The sequence below is a fragment of the Lithobates pipiens genome, unplaced genomic scaffold (assembly GCF_037356315.1).
Source record: "Lithobates pipiens isolate NorthernLeopardFrog02 unplaced genomic scaffold, aLitPip1_a1.2 Scaffold_18, whole genome shotgun sequence".
Taxonomy (NCBI): Eukaryota; Metazoa; Chordata; class Amphibia; order Anura; family Ranidae; genus Lithobates; species Lithobates pipiens.
The window spans coordinates 521,847,002-521,866,788 of record NW_027507758.1 but is presented as its reverse complement, the minus strand read 5'-3'; the positions used below and the strand labels follow the sequence as shown (position 1 = coordinate 521,866,788).

General features: G+C 43.5%; 1 protein-coding gene across 2 annotated transcripts in view; it reads left to right on the top strand.

Moving 5' to 3' along the window:
• The first annotated feature begins 7,050 nt into the window (after positions 1 to 7,050).
• Positions 7,051 to 19,787, top strand: part of ADAM17 (ADAM metallopeptidase domain 17) — a 130,203-nt gene continuing 117,466 nt past the window's right edge. For both annotated transcript variants that reach the window (XM_077488764.1, XM_077488763.1), the window contains exons 1-2: positions 7,051 to 7,208; positions 15,518 to 15,820. In XM_077488764.1, coding sequence (XP_077344890.1) covers positions 15,685 to 15,820 — 136 coding nt within the window. In that variant the 5' untranslated portion in view covers positions 7,051 to 7,208; positions 15,518 to 15,684. The remainder of the gene's footprint in view (positions 7,209 to 15,517; positions 15,821 to 19,787) is intronic.

Genomic DNA, 19,787 nt, shown 5'->3' with positions numbered 1-19,787 from the left:
ATCAAAGCTAGAGGACATAAAGAACCATCTGATAATTGGACTGACAGTGCGAATATGTGCATTGCTATTTAATAAGTACCCTCTTATATCAACATACTCCTCTTTGTTTCCGATATTAGGGAACCCTGCATTCCTACCAGGAACTCAGGATCTAGTATTTAAATCATTGAGGCAAAAGGGTTGTTTTCCGGCCGTCCAATTGACTTAATTTTTCCGCTCATTACCCCCACCAGACAGTTTCAGTCAAAGCCTTAGGGCCGGTTCACACAGGGGGCGACACGAGGCGACACGACTTGCCGTGCCGCGACCTGACAAGTCGCCCCCATTCTGTACTACGGAACCGTTCTAAGAGGAGCGACTCGAGTCGCTCCGACTTAGAAAAAAGGTTCCTGTACTACCTTTGGGCAACCTCGGGGCGACTTGCATTGACTTCTATACAGAAGTCATTTGCAAGTCGCCGCTGAGGTCGCGGCAGGTCGCGGCGCGGCAAGTCGTGTCGCCTCGCCTCGCATCGCCCCCTGTGTGAACCGAGCCTTACCAGGTACGAGACATATTGTACAGAGGAGGGCCCCTTCTCCCATGCCTTGTCAGCTACATATCAGTTACTGACTAAACCAGCTGAGGACTATCAGCTCCCATGCCTCTGTGCATTGGAGACAGATATAGGATATAAGTTTACAGCATGTCAATGGCAAAACATTCTTAAGTTTACACAGGGATCTTCTATATGCACAAAGACACAGGAGACAAATTATAAAGTGCTCACTAGATGGTATCAAACTCCAGTAAAACTGCAAAAAATATATCCCTCTTTATCGGATCGATGCTGGAGATGTCAAGAAGACAGGGGAACAATCCTCCATGTCTTCTTTTCAAAATTAGAAGACTATTGGAAGATGATCCATCAAATAACTCAAAAATTTGTGGAGAGCAGAATTCCTAAAGACCTGGCTTTTTTCCTGCTTCATGCATCTAATATCCCTAATAAAATCTATAAAAAATCAGTGCTTTGATATCTTCTCGAAAATTTGAGATATAGGAATATTGTTGGCAACCGGTTATAATATGACGGAACAGATACTGAAGTATAGAGAAATAATGCGGGAAGCTATGTTGTCCGTTAAGGCTGCTTTCACACTGGGGCGGTATTCAGGCGTTACAGCGCTAAAAATAGCGCCTGTGTAGCGACTGAAAAAAACCTGCCCCTTTAACTCCAGTGTGAAAGCCGGAGGGCTTTCACACTGGGGCGGTGCGCTGGCAGGACAGTGAAAAAAGTCCTGCTAGCCGCATCTTTGCAGCGGTGAAGGAGCGGTGTATTCACCGCTCCTAAACCGCTCCTACCCATTGAAATCAATGGGACACCGCGGCAATACCGCCGGCAAAGCGCCGCTGCAGCGGCGCTTTGCGGGCGGGTTTAACCCTTTTTCGCCCGCTAGCGGGGGTTAAAACCACCCCGCTAGCGCCCGCAGACCGCCGCTAAAACGACGGTAAAGCGCCGCTAAAAATAGCGGCACTTTACGGCCGACGCTGCTCCCGCCCCAGTGTGAAAGCAGCCTAAGAGGGGTAGAAATGGCAACTATGTAATATATATCATGATATTTCAAAGGTTATGATTAAGATGAATGATGTTACTTTGAAGTATCTGAATTGTTGTTAGAAGATGCGTGTGTGTTCTTTTTTTACCTTCTTTTTTCTTTTCTTTTTTTTCTGTGTTTCTTGAAATAAATAAAAGATTTAAAAAAAAAATAAAAAATCATGAAACCAGTCAGTGTCCCTTGATCACTGCCCCACCAGTTATATGATGACGCTGTACTGCACTGGTGACAGACAGTATGTAACAAAAAAAAAATGGTGAAACATTTTTTTTTAATTCTTCATTTTCTAAAAAAAATGACAACTTAAAAAAAAAAAACTCGCTGTGCCTCTTAATAAATACCTTGGACTGTCTGTAGGCTGTCAGTACATCAGGATTGATACATTTTCAGATATATACCATAGTTTGTGGATTCTATAACTTTCAGACTAAGACCCCTTTTACACTGAGGGCATTTTGCAGGCGCTATAGCGTTAAAAATAGCGCCTGCAAAACGCCCTAAAACAGCTGCTCCATGCACTCCAGTGTGAAAGCCAGAGGGGGAGCAGTGCGCTGGCAGGTCATCAGAAAAAGTCCTGCCAGTAGCTTCTTTGGAGTGGTGAAGGAGCGGTGAACTCACCGCTCCTCCCCATTGAAATCAATGGGGCAGCGCTGCGATACTGCAGGCAAAACACCGATACGGGTGCGTTTTACGGGTGGATTTAACCCCCTTTCGGCCACTAGCTGGGGATTAAAAACGTCCCGCTAGTGGCCGAATAGCGCTGCTAAAACGACGGTAAAGCGGCGCTAAAAATAGCGCTGATTTACCGCTGACGCGCTAGGTGGGCAGTGTGAAAGGGGCCTAAATAATATACACTTATTTGAGTAATATTCGCCAAAAAAAGTAACAGAATACATTTTGACCTAAATTTATGAAAAACAATCATTTATTTGCAAAATATTATAACAGAAACTAAGAGAAACTTTTTATTTCAACATTTCTTTTCTTTTTTTAACATTTTTGGTTTATTTTTTCAACATTTTTGTTTTTTTTCCCGTTTATTTAGCAAAACAAAAACCCAGTGGTGATAAAATACCATTAACCCCGGACCATTTTCCAGCTAAAGGACCAAGCCCCTTTTTGCGATTCAGCACTGCGTCGCTTTAACTGACAATTGCGCGGTGGTTCCAAAACAAAATTTACATCCTTTTTTCCCCACAAATAGAGCTTTCTTTTGGTGGTATTTGATCACCCCTGCGATTTTTATTTTTTGTGCTATAAACAAAAAAGAGCAACAATTTTTAAAAAAAAACATTTTGTTTACATTTTGCTATAATAAATAGTCGGACAATTTTGACACATTTTTGGGACCATTGACATTAATACAGCAATCAGTGCAATTAAAAATGCACTAATTACTGTAAAAATGTCACTGGCAGTGAAGGAGTTAACCACTAGGGGGTAGTGTAGGGGTTAAGTGTGTGTGTGTTTTTTTTAACTGTAGGGGGGTGTGGCTTGGCGTCTGACGTCACTGATCTTCTTTCCCTATAACAGGGAACAGACGATCAGTGGCAGCCTCAGTTGGAAGCACGAGGAGAGGTTTGTTTACACAGACCTCTCCTCGTTCTTCAGCTCTGTGACCCGATCACGGGACACCAGCGGCGATTGGGTCCGCGGGTCCCGCGGCCACGGTCACAGAGCTCAGGACCGGGTTGCGAGTGTGCCTCACAACCCACGTCTGGGCACTTAAAGGGCAATGTACCTGTATGTGCTTGTGCCCAGCCGTGCCATTCTGCCGACGTACATCGACGTGAGGAGGTCCTTAAAGCGGGAATCCGCGTTTTTTTTTTCTTTAAAAGCCAGCAGCTACAAATACTGCAGCTGCTGACTTTTAAAATAGTGACACTTACCTGTCCAGCGCGCCCGCGATGTCGGCACCCGAAGCCGATTTCTCGATCGTCTCTCGGGTGCCATCTTGGGTATGGGAATCAGGAAGTGGAGCCTTTCGGCTTCATTTCCCGGTTCCCTACTGCGCATGCGCGAGTCACGCTGCGCAATAAGGACGGTCCCCGCTGCCTCTGGGATCTGTGTGTTTCCCAGCAGGCAGCAGGGGACTTTCGGAAAGGGGCGTAATCTACGCCCCTTTCCGCAGAGAGCTATCCCGGAAGTGGGTGCAGATACCTGTACTGTACAGGTACCTGCACCCCCTCCCCCCTGAAAGGTGCCAATTGTGGCGCCGGAGGGGGGGAGGGTTCCGATGAGCAGAAGGTCCACTTTAGGGTGGACCTCCGCTTTAAGCGGTTAAAAGAAAGCTCTAGTTGTGTGAACAAAGATGCTGCTAGCAGGAGTTTTTTTAACTGTCCTGCTAGCGCACCGCTCCAGTGTGAAAGGCGCTTTTACATTGGAGTGAAAGGAGCCGCTTTTTACAGGCGCTATACAGGTGCTATTTTTAGAGCTGTATCGCCTGAAAAACGCAACTTCCTAAATCTCCAGTCAGGCCATGAGGTATATAAATGGCCTTCACCTATATCTTTGGTAAGAGCTGCACAGTTTGTTTCTCCCTATAGACGTCCCTTATGTGAACAGGCAGTTTTTTAGTAAATGTGAGCTAACCCTTTAACCACTTTAGGTCAGCCCTATAGCAATTTTCCTGCTAAAGGGCGCCAGCTGTGCGTCAGATCATATACTGTATGTATGTTATCCGGATAGGGATGTGCATGTTGGCGGGTGCATGCTACCCTATGTAATGTGGTACCCACCGATCGTCAGCCAGAGGGACAGAACTGCTGCATTTACGGCACAGGACTCTGAGCCTCCATTCACACCTTGGCGTTCCATTTTGCTGGCAGAATTGCCACAATTGAAAATGCCGCAAAACATGGGACGCCTTTGCAATCTCCACTGTTTTGAATGGCACCAAATCGTGGCACGATATTACCCCCAATGGATTGCGGTAAAGACGCGCAAGCAGATTCGTGGAACGCCCGACGCCCAAAAGAAGTACAAGAAGGATTCCTCCAGAAAAACGGAATGCCAAGGTGTGAATGGAGCTTGAAAGACCAGACTGGGGGGGTCATTCCTGTGATGTCACTGGCTGCATGTACAGTAAGATATTTGCACAACCTATAGGTAAGCCTTATTATAGACTTACCGATAGGTACGAGTCAGTGATGGAAGTTTACTCCCACTATAAGGCCCCTTTCACACTTGTGCGACCTGAGAGTCACGTGATTTTTTTGCCGTCATTTTGATGCGACTTGAAACAATGCCTGTGTAAACTTGAGGTCTATGGACACATCAAGCAGCATCAAAGTCGGACCAAAGTAGTGCAGGGACTAGAGCTGCACGATTAATCGTCAAAAATCGTTATCGCAATTTTTTTCCCCCGTTGCAATCTTGACAAAAGTGTTTCACAATTCTTTTTATGCAAAGAATTCTCTCTGCTCTTCTGAAGCCACAGCCTTCAAAAGAAAGGGAGAAAAAAAAAAAAAAACGGGCAGTCTGCCAACAATCATAACATTCTTTATCAGTGGAACTAAGTTTAAACATTGTACCAATTTGTCAAAGGAATAGACTTGTGTGTAAATGGGGAAAGTTTAACCATTTAAACACTAAACCTTTTTCTGACATTTGTTGGTTTTAAGTTAAAATCTTTTTTTTTTGCTAGAAAATTACTTAAAAAACCCAAACCTTATATATATATATATATATTTTTTTTTTTTTTTTTTTTTTTTTTAGTAGAGACCCTAGAGCAGTGATGGCGAACCTTGGCACTCCAGATGTTTTGGAACTACATTTCCCATGATGCTCTTGCACACTTTAGTGTGGTTGAGCATCATGGGAAATGTAGTTCCAAAACATCTGGGGTGCCAAGGTTCGCCATCACTGCCCTAGAGATGGTGGTTGTTGCAATATTTTGTCACACTGTATTTGTGCAGCGGTCTTTCAAATGCAGTTTTTTTGGAAAAAAATACTTTAATTAATAAAAATAAAAAAATAAAAAACGAACCAGTAAAGTTAGCCCAATTTTTTTTGTATAATGTGAAACATTTTACGTTGCGAGAATCGTGAGAGAATTGTGATCTCTTTATGCTAAGCAAAAAAATCGTGATTCATTCACTCATTTTGGCCAGAATCATGCAGATCTAGCAGGGACTACTTTGAAGTCACACAGATATGAATGGTACCCATTGGAAATCATGGGGTATGACTTGTTAATGCGACTTTGTCATGGCAGGACAAGTTGCACAAGTGTGAAAGGGGCCTTACTTGCCCCTGATGTTAACCCCTTCCCAGCCAGTGTCATTAATACAGTGACAGTGCATATCTTTTTATCACTTTATTGGTGTCATTGATTCCCACAAAGTGTCAGTTAGTGTCAGAATGTCTGCCACAATATCGCAGTCTCGTTATAAGTCGCTTATCACTGCCATTACTAGTAAAAAAATAAAATAAAAATAAATAAGTATATCCCATATTTTGTAGATGCTATATATATTGCGCAAAACAATCAATGTGCGCTTGGGCCCCTTTCACACCGAGGGAGTTTTCAGGCGCTTTAGCTCTAGAAATAGCACCTGAAAACTGCCTCTCACCACCCGAATGTGAAAGCCCGAGTGTTTTCACACTGGGGCGGTGTGCTTGCGGGATGTGAGGAAAAGTCTTGCAAGCAGCATCTTTGGGGCAGTTTGGGAGCGCCGTATACACCACTCCTGCCCATCTAAATGAATGGGCAGCGCTTCGGAAGCACCTGAAAATCGCTTTGGAAGTACTGCAAGACGGGCGCTTTTAACTCCTTCTTTGACTGCTAGTAGGGGTCAAAAGTACCCTGCTATCAGCTCGTTTTAGCAGCGCTTTAGTGCCAACGCTTGGGCGGCCCCCAGTGTGAAAGTAGCTTTATTGGGATTTTTTACCAAAAAAAGTAGCAGAATACATTTTCACCTATTGGATATGTTTTATAACAGGAAGTAAAATATATATATATATATTTTTTTTCTAAATTGTCGCTCTTTTTTTGTTTATAGCACAAAAAATAAAAAACGCAGAGGTGCTCAAATACCACCAAATGAAAGCTCTATTTGTGGGGAAAAAATGGATATCAATTTTATTTGGGTACAGTGTCGCACGTCCACGCAAGTAACAGTGTGCCATAACGCAAAAAATGGCCTGGTCAGGAAGGGGGGTAAATTTTGCAGAGGTGAAGGAGGTGGTTAAACGTGTAAAAAAAAAAAAGGTCTGGCAGCAACGGGGTTAGCAGTGGTTTATTTTTGTGTACTTGGTTGGGGGATACGTCGTGACATCCCTATGAGACACAGGCGGTGAGTGAGTTCCCTCCATTACATACAACAGCTGGACTCTCAGACACCGCCCGCCTAGCACCAGTGTGACTGGAGGAAGTTCAGGCGTCACAAGCATGTTCTGGTCACATGACTAGTCATCCCGCATGAGGCGGATCACCTGCTGTGCGGCGTGTTTCTATGAGCGGAAGGATCTGAGGAATGAATGTAGTCCCGGCACTGTGTGTAGGTAGAGACTTGTTGCATGCTCTTGTTTCATTGTAGCGGAGTTCGATGTGCCTCCGCCTGAGGCTTGCCTGAAACCAGCAGCAGGGACATCCGGGTACACGATGATCAGGTAAGTGTCCTGGTAGGTGAGTGTTGTCACCACCCTCCTGTGTGTCAGTAGGCTGCCTTCTATCATTCTTATTTATGTCAGGGAGATGTGTCCTGTGTTTACTGTCTGCTGTAAGGGGGGCGGGGGGATGATTCACAGCTCCAGTGGTCACCTATGGAGGAGGTATTGGCAGCACTCGGATTACTGGCCAGTAATGAGATTCCTGAACTGTGTTTAAAATGAGTCTTTTTCACTAAAGCTCTCCATACACTATACAATCTGATTGGACAATCTCATTTTAGATGTACATTGATTGGATTGTTTAACCCAAGTCCCTTTTAAAAGATTCTAAATGCTTGTTGGGGGGCGAAAAAAAAGAATTAGTGACCCCTGTGATTGGCTGTCACGGTGGTTTCGCGATCGGGAGTTGCTCCCGCTGGATATTGATCGTTAGTTCGGACCAATCGCTGGCTTTGACAGGTCAGTGTCTGCGTTGGGAGCGTGCAATGAGGGCGCACGCAGCACAGAAACATCAGTTGCCAAGCGACACCTATCTGTGTTGTGTGGGCATTAACCACTTCAATACCGGGCACTTTTACCCCCTTCCTGACCAGTCCAATTTTCAGAACTGTTGCACTTTGTCGAATGACAATTGCGCAGTTATGCAACACTGTGCCCAAATACTTTTTTTTTTTTATTTTTTTTACACAAATGGTTTTATTTTGGTGGTATCACCACTGCATTTACATTTTTTTGCTAAATTATTATATAATTTCCCAATTATATTATCTTTCTTCATAAATTGAGGCCAAACTGTATTCTCCTTATCTTATATATTATTAGGAAAGATATATACATTCCACAAACTATGGGATATATCTGAAAATTGATCAATACTGATGGAAATCTCATTTCTGGAGGCCTGGAAATGCCAGGACAAATACCCCTTCTTTTGTAAAAAAAGTGGACAGTCCAAGGTATTTGGTAAAAAGCGTGGTGAATTTTCTGAAGTTGAGAATTTTTTATTTTTTTGGAAAATGAAGATATTTGTAAAAACTGTTTTTTTATTTCGTTTTTTTCTTACGTACTGTCTCCTGTGTAGTACAGAGTCATCATATAACCAGTGTGGTGGTTATCAGGGACACTGACTGATGACAGTATGTAAAAATAATTTTTGTATGTGTGTGTATATATATATATATATATATATATATATATATATATATATATATATATATATATATATATATATATATATATATATATATATATAATAATTTTTTTTTTTTTTTTTTTTTTTTTACATTGTGGTGTTGGGTGTTTTTTTTTTTTTTTTTTTTTTTTTTTTTTTTTACAAACACAATGTACTAGAAAGGGAATATATATATATATATATATATATATATATATATATATATATATTTATTTCTAGTACATTGTGTTTGTTAAAAAAAAAAAAAAAAAAAAAAAAAATGTACTAGAAAGGGAATATATATATATATATATATATATATATATATATATATATATATATATTTATTTCTAGTACATTGTGTTTGTAAAAAAAAAAAAAAAACCCAACACCACAATGTAAAAAGAGGGAAAAAAAAAAATTATATATAATTATTTTTTATTTTTTTTTTCCAATGTTTCTTTTTAAACATACTGTGGCCAGAGCAATACGGTGTTACCATAGTTATTACACGTCATGATAGCTTATACCAGTGGATTTCACTGGTATAAGCAACCGTTTTTACTGAATGAAATTGATTCATTCTGTGTGTATTGTTGTGATTGGCCCTGTCTGTACAATGTGATCCCTGTGACCAATCACAGCTAGCCAACACAATTGTACACAATGAATGGCATTATTAACCACTTGCCGCCCGCCATATAGTAGAGTGACGGCGGCAAAGTGGTTGTGATATCCTGACCGGACGTCATATGATGTGATCTAGATAACACAGCTGGCGCGCAGTGCGGCAATTGAAGGTTGTGTGTGTCAGCCTGACACACCACATCTCTGGTCGTGGTGACAGAGGCTTCTTGCCACGTGATCGTCTGTGACCAATTTCAACTGATCATCGTGTGAACCAGGAAGTGCCGTAAACGACTTTCCTCGGTTCACGCTGACAGGGATAGCCGATCAGTGACTCTCCCTGTCAGTGGGGCCTGTGCTGATAATCAGCAAATTGATTATCAGCACAGGCCCAATCAAAAGGTGCCCATCAGCTGTCAATCGTTGCCAAACACCTGCCAACATTGCCAAACACCTGTCAACATTGCTGATCAGTGCCCAAAAAAGTGCCAATCAGTGCCCCATCAAAGTGCTAATCAGTGCCACTCCGTAATGCCTGTCAGAAGCTCCTCATTAGTGCCCATCAGTGTTTTTTTTTTTTTTTTAATGGTCTTTTTTTCATTTATAGAGCAAAAATTAAAAACCTGCAAAGATGATCAAATACCGCCATAAGAAAGCTCTATATGTGGAAAGAAAATAATAAAAATTTTAATTTGGGTACAGTGTTGCATGACTGCGCAATTGTCATTCAAAGTGCGACAGCCCTGAAAGCTAAAAATTGTCCTGGGCAGGAAGGGGGCAAAGTGCCTGGTATTGAAGTGGTTAAAGGTTCAGTTTAAAAAAAAAAAAAAAAAAAACTCATACTTAACTCCTCTATGCAGTTAGTTTTGCACAGAGTGGCCCCGATCCTCCTCCTGGGGTCCCTCAGTGGCGCTCTTGGCTCCTCCTCTTCTCGAGTCCCAGGTTGGAGAGCTTCACTCCCTCAGGGCACTCATGCGGGTGCGCTCCCATGTCGTCCTGCTGCTGCAGCATTCATTGACAAAGACAGCAGGACTCGGCCCCGCCCTGGCCCCCATGTCATTGGATTTGATTGACAGCACCGGGAGCCAATGGCTGCGCTACTGTCAATTTATCCAATCAGGACCGAGACACCGGCTGGAGCTGGTGTGCTCGCCCCTGTCCCTGGAAAGACTGGGTTCAGGTAAGTAAAAAAGGGGGGGGGCTAGAATGCATTAAGGTGAAAAAATCTTGGGTGTTTACAACCCTTTTAACCACTTCGCGCCCGCTCTATAGCCAAAAGACGGCTACAGAGCGGATGCTAACTACCGGGAGGGCGTCCCTGGACGTCCTCCTGTTTACTTCCCTAATGCGCGCCGCCGTGGGTGCGCATCGTGGAAGTTCTGTGTTGGCCGTATCCCTCAAACACAGCCAATCACAGATCGTGCTAAATGGCCAATCACAGCGGCCATTTAGCACTCGATCGGGCTATCCAATGAGAGGTGATCTCATATGTAAACATATGAGATCATCTCTCATCGCCGGCACCCCTCCTCACACAGAGACAGCATGCGAGGAGGGAGAGCTTCTGTGCTGCAGCGTCTGTGAGTACACACACACACATGCCCATCTGTCCCCTGTGCCACCTATCATTGCCATCTGTCCCTAGTGCCATGTATCCCCAGTGCCACCTGTCAGTGTCACATGTCATCGGTGCCACGTATCAGTGACAACTGTCAGTGCCACCTGTCATCGGTGCCACGTATTAGTGCCATCTGTCATAGTGCCACATCAGTGTCACGTGTCATCAGTGCCACAGATTAATTCCATCTGTCATCGGTGTCAAGTGTCATTAGTGCCATCTGTCGTCAGTGTCACATCAGTGTCACGTGCCATGTATCAGTGCCATCTGCCATCAGTGCCATGTCAGTGTCGCGTGTCATTGTCCTGGTGCTCCAGGGCCTTCAAAAGTGTAATAGGTAGTCAACAAGTTAGATGTGTAATTTATGCTCCTAGAACACGTGACGGCGCTCCCTGCATGTTGGGCCTCTCTATGTGGCCAGGCATGTGGTATCATAATACTCAGGAGGAGGAGCAGAATTTAATTTGGGGTGTCATTTATGGTATACACGTGCCATGTGAGAGAAATAACCTATTACAATGACAATTTTGTGGGAAAAAAATTAAAAACAAAAAAATCGTAATTTTGCAAAGAATTGTGGGAAAAAATGACAACACCAAAAACCTCACCATGCATCTTACTAAATACCTTGGAATGTCTACTTTCCAAAAAGAGGTCATTTGGGGGGTATTTGTACTTTCCTGACTTGTTCAGGTCATAAGAAATGAGATCGGCCACCAGTACATCAGATGTGATCAATTTTGTATGATTCGCACCACAGCTTGTAGACTCTCTAACTTTCACAAAGACCAAATAATATCCACTAATTTGGGTTATTTTTACCAAAGAGATGTAGCAGTATAAATTATGGCCAAAATTTATGAAGAAAAATTAATAATTTGCAAAATTTTATCACAGAAACAAAGAAAAATGTTTTTTTTTTTTTCAAAATTTTCAGTCTTTTTTCATTTATAGCGCAAAAAAAAAAAAAAAACCCCAGAGGTGATCAAATACCACCAAAAGAAAGCTCTATTTGTGGCAAAAAAAGGACAAAAAATTCATTTGGGTACAGTGCTGCATGACTGAGTAATTGTCATTCAAAGTGTTAGAGCACCGAAAGCTGAAAATTGGTCTGGGCAGGAAGGGTGTTTAAGTGCCCAGTGCCCAGTAGGCAAGTGGTTAGAAGCTATTCATTGTTTACAATTGCTGCTGTGATTGGTCACAGCGATCACATGGTGACTATACACTGATCAGTCATTGGCTGTGTCCGGGACACAGCTGGTGATCAGTCACCTGCAAGGTGCGTTCTGGGAGGATGTCATGTAATGCCCACCCGGATAGACGAATGTCTCACCCAGTCATCATTTGACAATAGGCTGGGTGGGAAGTGGTTAAGCTTTCTATCCTTTATTTTCTTTCACAATATTTTTGGTAAAGTTTTTGAGAGGAAATAGTTGGTAAAAGACAAAGTACAGTAATGGATCGCTGTGGTGAACAACAAGACCATAATGTCTGTCTATTTGGTAAAGTATAACTAGAAGTGGAACTCGGATACACAGGAACAGATCCCTCCGCTAGGAAAACAGTAGATGCTGCAATCCGGTGCCGTTCACACCTAGCCTATTGGAATTGCAGGATTCTGCCTACGATTTCTGAATCGCAACAAATAGCATGACAAACTAACAGGGCCATTATTTTTTATTTGCATTCCAAACACAATGTTATTTTAGTGTGACAAAATGCACAAAAATTGTGGCACCACACAAAAAACGTCTGGATCAGTGCCAAAAATTGATACATGAGCTTTTTTGGAGCAGAGGGAGGGAGGCCTATTCAGAATGGGGAAAAAAAATGACATTGGCAGTGTCACTCATGTGAACAGGGCCTTTGAGGTACATGGCAGTTTTTTTTTCCTTTTATGTTCACCTGGTGATCTCGTCGGTAAGTTTGTTGTTTTTTCAGAAGAATAAGCTCTCTTACAGTTGTAGCAGTTTGAGGGTTGAGATGAGCTGTTTACCACTGACAGGGGTGCTTACAGTAAGCATCTTTTATTTATGTAAAACCTATATCCCAAAAGGAAGTAAAACTGTTTACCATAGAAGTATGGGCAAAACTCTTATGGTCATACTTCTCTTGTGAGTCACACACAGGAATTCACCTACTTTTTACCCTCCTGTGACCCAGAATCAGCTGACAGCAGACTAAGGCTCCGTTCACACTTGCATGACTTATCATGCGACTTTGAACACATAGGGGTTGATTTACTGAAGCCGGAGCGTGCAAAATCTAACTTCAATTAAAGCAGGGCTCCACTGCCTCAGACGTTTTTAAATGTCACAAAAAAAATAAAATAAAAATAAATTAGCGTGAACATTTTTTTACTTGCATGTTCCGTTTTTTGAAGTTTTCCCATTGCTTTTTGTCAAGCAAAGAACGCTTTATAAAAATGATATCGATAATTGTCATCTTGCCTGTGGGCATGTGAGGCCCACAGGCATTCTCTTCCTGGATTCTGTGACGTGCATCTCCCAGAATGCAACACCCGTTCTATCGTAGATCTCACGCATGTGCAGTAATGTTTGTATAGGAGCGCCGTCAACAGCTTCGGTTCTAAATCGCACGATAACTCACGCCAGGCCGCCGCACAGACTCATGGGAACAAGAAAAAAGGATCCCAGGAGACGGTGCGACACAAAGGAAGCGTCGACCTAGCCGCAGCAACCCTGCCCATATCCGCGATCCCCGAACACGGAAATGGCCAGTAACTTAAGGATAACGTAGGTAAATGAAAATTAAATGTCCTCATTATATATAACAGAGAAAAATAATATTCGGGAGCTATTTTTTATAAATCGGGAGATCCGCTTTAATCTTTGACAATAAGCTCTGGTTCACACTGCAGTGTTTTGGCATGGGATTTGACATGTCAATTCGCATTCCAAATCGCCGACAATGGCACCGTCCAAATCGGTACTACTTATGGCGACTTCGGGGTGCAATTTCATTAGATGTCTGTGTAGAAACCTGAAGTTGGGAATGAAAGCATGCGAGTTGAGGTGAACTCCCACGATTTTATTCCCGCTGTCAATGTGAACCTAAGCTACAACCTGGAAGCTGATTGGTTTTTGTGCACGGCTGCACCAGATTTTGAACTCTCCAGTTTTGGTAAATCAACCCTATTAAGTCGCATGACAAGTCGTAGCCCATTGATTTCAAGGAACCTGTTCAAATCTATGTGACTTAACATTTCGGCGACTTTGAAAAGGTTCGTTCACTACTTTTGATGCGACTTGAGTGCCAGAGAGTGTAAAAGTTGCATCAAGTTGCACTTGAAATTGCAAATTTGGAGTTGCTCAAGTGGGAATGGAGCCTAAAGCCCACTGTCAGCTGACATCACAGACCCGATCCAGGCTCTGCAAGGATCCTGACCTAAAATTGTTGGACTCTATCCAGCTGACCAATCACCACTCTCTGCACGCTACTGAGAGCTTTAGCCTGCAGTGCCCACTCCCTCTTCTGCCCGGTGCTCCAGTGAGCACTGGAGGGGCAGAGTGGAGAGCGGTGACTGAACAGACAGAACTTTTAATTTGGGACACTTTGCAGCACACACGTTAAAATGCAACAGTGTAAATGGGCCCTAAGCACAGGCTTGTGGTTGTGGCATGGTAATTCAACACAAAATCTCACATGGGATCAGAAAAAAAAACATGCATTCATTTTTATTTTTTTTATTTTAGTTTTGGCTAGAGAATGAAGGAGTTAGAATCCCGTTCCAAGGTGACAACTTTGTGTGCAGACGTTTTGAAATGTATACATTGTTGTCACCCTTTGCTGAGCATTGCCTTCTCAGAACTAAAAGTGATTTAACAAGAGAATTTGACTTTGTGTTTTACTGAAAGGGGAAATAAAAAAAAAAAGACTAAACCTACAGTGTACAGAACATGGAAATTCAACTATTTTAGTAAATAAAAACTGCTAAATACATTTTCTCTTCAGCAGTATATAGCAGTCTTGTGACTTCTACCAGTGTCCGGTTAAAGATTGTAGGAAGAGTTTTCATTCTTCTCTGACTGTCCTATGAGGCTGCAGGACCCCTGACCTGCTGATTGGCCCTGTGCTGATCAAATGCACTCTCCCAAGAAAAGAAAAACTTTAGCAATACACACCAAACTGAGCATGTGCAGAATGACTCCAAGGCTCTGTTCTATCGGGAGTTTGATTGGGGTCTGTGGAAGAAGGGGAGGATCAGAGAAGACATGATCAAACAGTCATTTTACACAATGCAGATGATTAACCCCTTAGGTTCCACAGGGAGTATAACAAGCATGCTTTACTGCATATACAGACTGATTTTACTGTTGTGGGTTTAGTAACACTTTTAAAAGTAAAAAAAAATGCACTCATTAAATAATAAAAAATGTGCAGTTATTATTTGCTTACATTGCCGTTGCAATACTTTGCAGGCTTCAGTCAGTGGGTTGATGGCAGGTGCAGGACACTATTCCTCCAGCCCAGGTCTGTATAGCGTTATGGACCTTTTCAGTTATGGGGCTGGAGGAAATATCAGGGGACTACAGATGTGGGGACATGACCACACGTGTGCTCCATTGATCTCTACCAGTCCTTCTCACATAGATGACGGGAGGTCACATCCTGGGCTTCTCAGAACCGGGGTCTTTGAAGAGCTAGAAAGTCTTGACACATGTATGAGAGATCTGAGAGAAGTTGATCCAGTGTAAGTTGGGCACATACATGTCTGGCTTTCAGAAGCACTATACAGACATTAGTCCTAGGAACACTTTATATATACTTCTAACCTACAGTCTAAAAAATGTGTCTTCAGCCAATCACAAGGCCTTCCAGTTGTTTCCTGCATGCTGTGCTAACATCTTTTTTTTTTTTATGGTCTTACAGGTGACCTTTCCCTGGTGGATGCAACACATATTTACCGAGATGACTATAAACATCTGTAAAGGATTTCAGGCGTTATGTGGAATAAATGCACACCCCTGCTAACCGGAGTCTAATTCCAGCCTTAAGTTTACACAGAAGTCTAGATAATCTTCTTGTATAGCAACAAGATGACTCCTTGGTGGTCTTTCAATTGCATTGGTCTGAACTCGGTACTCATTCTGCAGCTTTTGTTGTTCCCGGAAATACTGACAGGAGAACGCGTGCCTGAAGGATATGCACGAGACGGTGCCGGAAAACATCATAGTAAGACCAGTTCTCCTATGTTTACCATACATAGTATGTAACGCACAGCTGCCATGGGCCCTCCTTGTCTGTGTGCATGAAAGTAGAACTTCAGTCACATACTATCAATGCTTAAACCTGCTCCCAACCAATTCTAGGCCCTACTCTAAATACCCTGTAAAGGAAGCATGTGTATACTTTAAAGTGGTTGTAAACCGCAGACATGAAATATATGAACAAAGCATATCCCTCTATAGCAGTGTTTCTCAACCTTTTTACCTGGGAGGAACCCCTGGCAAAAAGTTTGCGATCTCGAGGAACCCCTGAAATGTTCACTTCTACAGCTCACGGAACATTAGTATGATCAGCGAGCTGTTTATAACAAAAATTATTTGTAGAAATGGCATTAAATAAAAGAACACATATTAAAATGTACCTATTAATGTGAAACCTTGTGCTTTCTTTTCCTGCAGAGCTGATCCATTCAGATGACATTACATGGGGCAGAGCATGGGACGGGGCACATTAAATGGGACAGGGCACATTACATGGGGCAGAGCATGGGACAGGGGAAATTACATGGGACGGGGCACATTACATGGGGCAGAGCACATGACAGGACATTCCATGGGACAAGGGACATGGCACGTTACATGGAGTAGAGGACAGACTCTTGGGCACATTGTGTGAGGACACAGCGGGGCACACTTCAGTACTTGCTTCTGCTGGCTTCAGAGCTTGTTTGATATCTTCTCCAGTGGAGCACTGTTCCCCCTCGGCCCCTCCTCCTCCTATGCTGTCAACTCCAGATGATGTTACTAACAAGCACTCAGGAAGGACAGGAGAGAAGGAGGAGGGGCCGAGGGGGAACAGCGCACTAAAGCCATTAGGGTGTCAGCCGCTTCCCTGCCTATCTCTGCCTGTGTCTGCGATCCTTCTGTCAGCTGCCTGCAACTCCCCGGTTGAGAAACACTGCTCTATAGTGTGCACTTGTCCTAATCAAGAGCAATAAGCGTCACTTTTGTCTGCTGATTTATTCTTCTGCTATCAGCATGAGTCACTTCTGACAAGTTTTCCTGACGCCAAGAAAAAAAAGGTGATGGGATCTCCAGCTGATTGGCAGACTCGGCTCTCTTGCTGTGTGGAGGAGGAGGGGGGTGTCCCATCCTGTTCAGTCCCTCCAATCATCTCTCAGAGTTCTCCTCAGTGTGCTCTGCAGAGTGTAACTTTTTAGCTCTCCACCCTTTTTTTTTTTTTTTTTTCCTGAATGCTCAGACAGGTTGATAAATTCTGGACTTTGAACGGACCTAGAAAAGCTAAGACTGCAGATAAACAGGTATCATTTATGTAGGGGGATTTGTTTCATCTCTGTGTGTCGTCCGAGGATAGTCACTTCACTGGGTATACTTAATGCCGCGTACACACGATCGGACTATCCGGCGGACTTAGTCTGGCGGACAAACCGCCGGACTTTGAAGTGGAGGTCCACCGGACTTTCCGACTGAGTGTACCTGTCCACACACGACCGGCTTTTCCAAACCACCGGACTATGGCGGGAGTCCGACGGACTTTTGAAATCAACGGACTTGCCCACACACGGAGGAAAGTCCATTCATTTTGAACGCGGCTCCAGGTAGCCGGGACTAGCGAAGGAGGTCAATGTCGCCGCCTCCATCGGCGAGATTAACACCTCGCTGGCACCGTCACCTGGTATGGACTTAAGGGGAAGCCTTACGCCAAAAAAATGGTGTGGGGGTCCCCCCCAAAGTCCATTACAGATCCTTATCCGAGCACGCAATCTGGCCGGTCAGGAAAGGGGGTGGGGACGAGCGAACAACCCCCCCCCCCCTCCTGAGCCATACCAGGCTATGTGCCCTCAACATAGGGGGGTGCTTTGGGGAAAGGCACCCCAAAGCACCTTGTCCCCATGTTGATGAGGGCAAGGGCCTCTTCCCGACAACCCTGGCCGTTGGTTGTCAGGGTCTGCGGGCGGGGGGCTTATCGGAATCCGGGAACCCCTTTTAATAAGGGGGGGCCCCCAGATCCCGGCCCCCCACCCTATGTGAATGAGTATTGGGGTATGTACCCCTACCCATTCACCTGGTGAAAAAAAGTGTAAAGAAAAAAACATGTTTTTAAAATAATTTTATTCCACAGCTCCGGTGGTCTTCCGTCTTGGGGGGGGGGGGGGGGGGGGTCTTCTCGTCAGACTCCTCCGCTATCTATCTTCTCTCTACACGATAGTTGGAATAGGGCTTAGAATGGGAGTGGGAGCAGGTTTAAGCTTCTACTTTGTCAGAATTGTCTATTTTCATCATTCGTATACAACCCTTCCCTAAATGGATTTTGTTTATTTTTGCTTCAAAATAAAAGGAATAATCATGATTGGATAGTATACAGGCAGCGCAGTTATGTTGTGTATGCCAGAATAAATAAGGTCTTTGCTCTTCTTCCATGTGTTGTGTTGTGTTTGTGGTCATTTGGTTTTAATATTAAAGCTGAACTCCAGCCTTGCGTCTTGCACAGTTGTACAGGCTCCACTTCTGTACTGAAATTGCTTTGCGCACACTGTGAGCTTCTTTCAATGTGAATTAAAAGCTATTTCCTAGCTGGAGAAAGTCCATCATCATCATCTAGCCCTTTCCTCCCCAAGCTGACTGTCCTTGGCCCGTCCCTTTCATTCATTGGATTTCAGCTCTTTCACTGTGGGCTAAGCAACAAATGCGAGAAGACTGCATAAGGATGGCCACTTCTCCAGACTTGCATTTGCCTATCAAAATGTTTTGATATGTACATAACTCCCAGGAGCCAGCTTGATGCTTGCATCAGAGCTGGGGGCGCTTAAAGCGGAGTTCCACTCAAAAGTTGAACTTCGGTGCGGTGCGCTTGCAGGACAGGAAAAAAAGTCCTGCACGCAGCCCATTGAAATGAATAGGTAGCGCTGCCAAAGCGCTTCAGCAGCGCAGCAACACTGGCACTATTAACCCTTTCTTCGGCAACTATCGAAGGTTAAAAGCGCTGCTAAAACTAGCGCTGCTAAAATTAGCGGCGCTTTACCGCGAACGCCCGCACCACCCCAGTGTGAAAGGGATCTAAGAGGAGTACAGAGGCAGGGTGATGAGATGTTTTCAGAAAGATATGTACAGCACCCTGCTGGCCCCTCCCACCAACCACGATCTGCCTGCATTGCATAGGCGAGCACAGAAATCCAGTAATGACATTGCTGGGTCTAAAATAAAGTAGTTAATGTAAACGGAAACTTTTTACTGGGAAATGTCATAACCAGGTTGATGGCTGCAGGGACAGGGGGGAGAATAACATGTTAGATTATTTTCAAAAGTTCTTTTCATTTTAAAGCAGGACTCCACTCCAGACAACAATAAATAGCCTGTTAAATTCTAAAATGGCAAGACCAGCTTTTTTTTTTGCAATTAACCTTCAATCCAGAGATTTCCCATACAATATTTTTTTTATTGCCATTAGATGTACTCTGTGAAGGCCAGCTTTATTTGAACCCAGGTCCTGGACTGGCCCCAGCCTTTGACTGAACAGTGAAAGGAGAAGCAGCACAGTGATGAGAGTTGATCTTTGTCACTCTGCTTTCTCCTCCTTCCACTGGTATGCATTTTGTCAGCACATGTACTGCTTCTGTTTTAAAATGATTTCAGTATTGCTTTTTATATTGGGTATGTGGTAGGCTGACAGCTTATATTGTTGTTGTATATGATTGCTGTTTACATGCTGGCTAATGACTGTCTATATGCCCTGACTGTTTTGAGGGAGCCTTTTTTAGTGTCTGTACATGTTTGTTTACAGTGATGGGATCAGGAAATAAAAGCATGGCACCCTGAACAAGTAAATGATTTTATGTCGCGTACACACGACCGTTTTTTCTGTCAGAATAAACTCTGGCAGTTGTTCTGCTCAAATGGACTTTCCTGCACATGATCACAGCAAAGTCCGATCGTTTAGAATGCAGTGACGTACA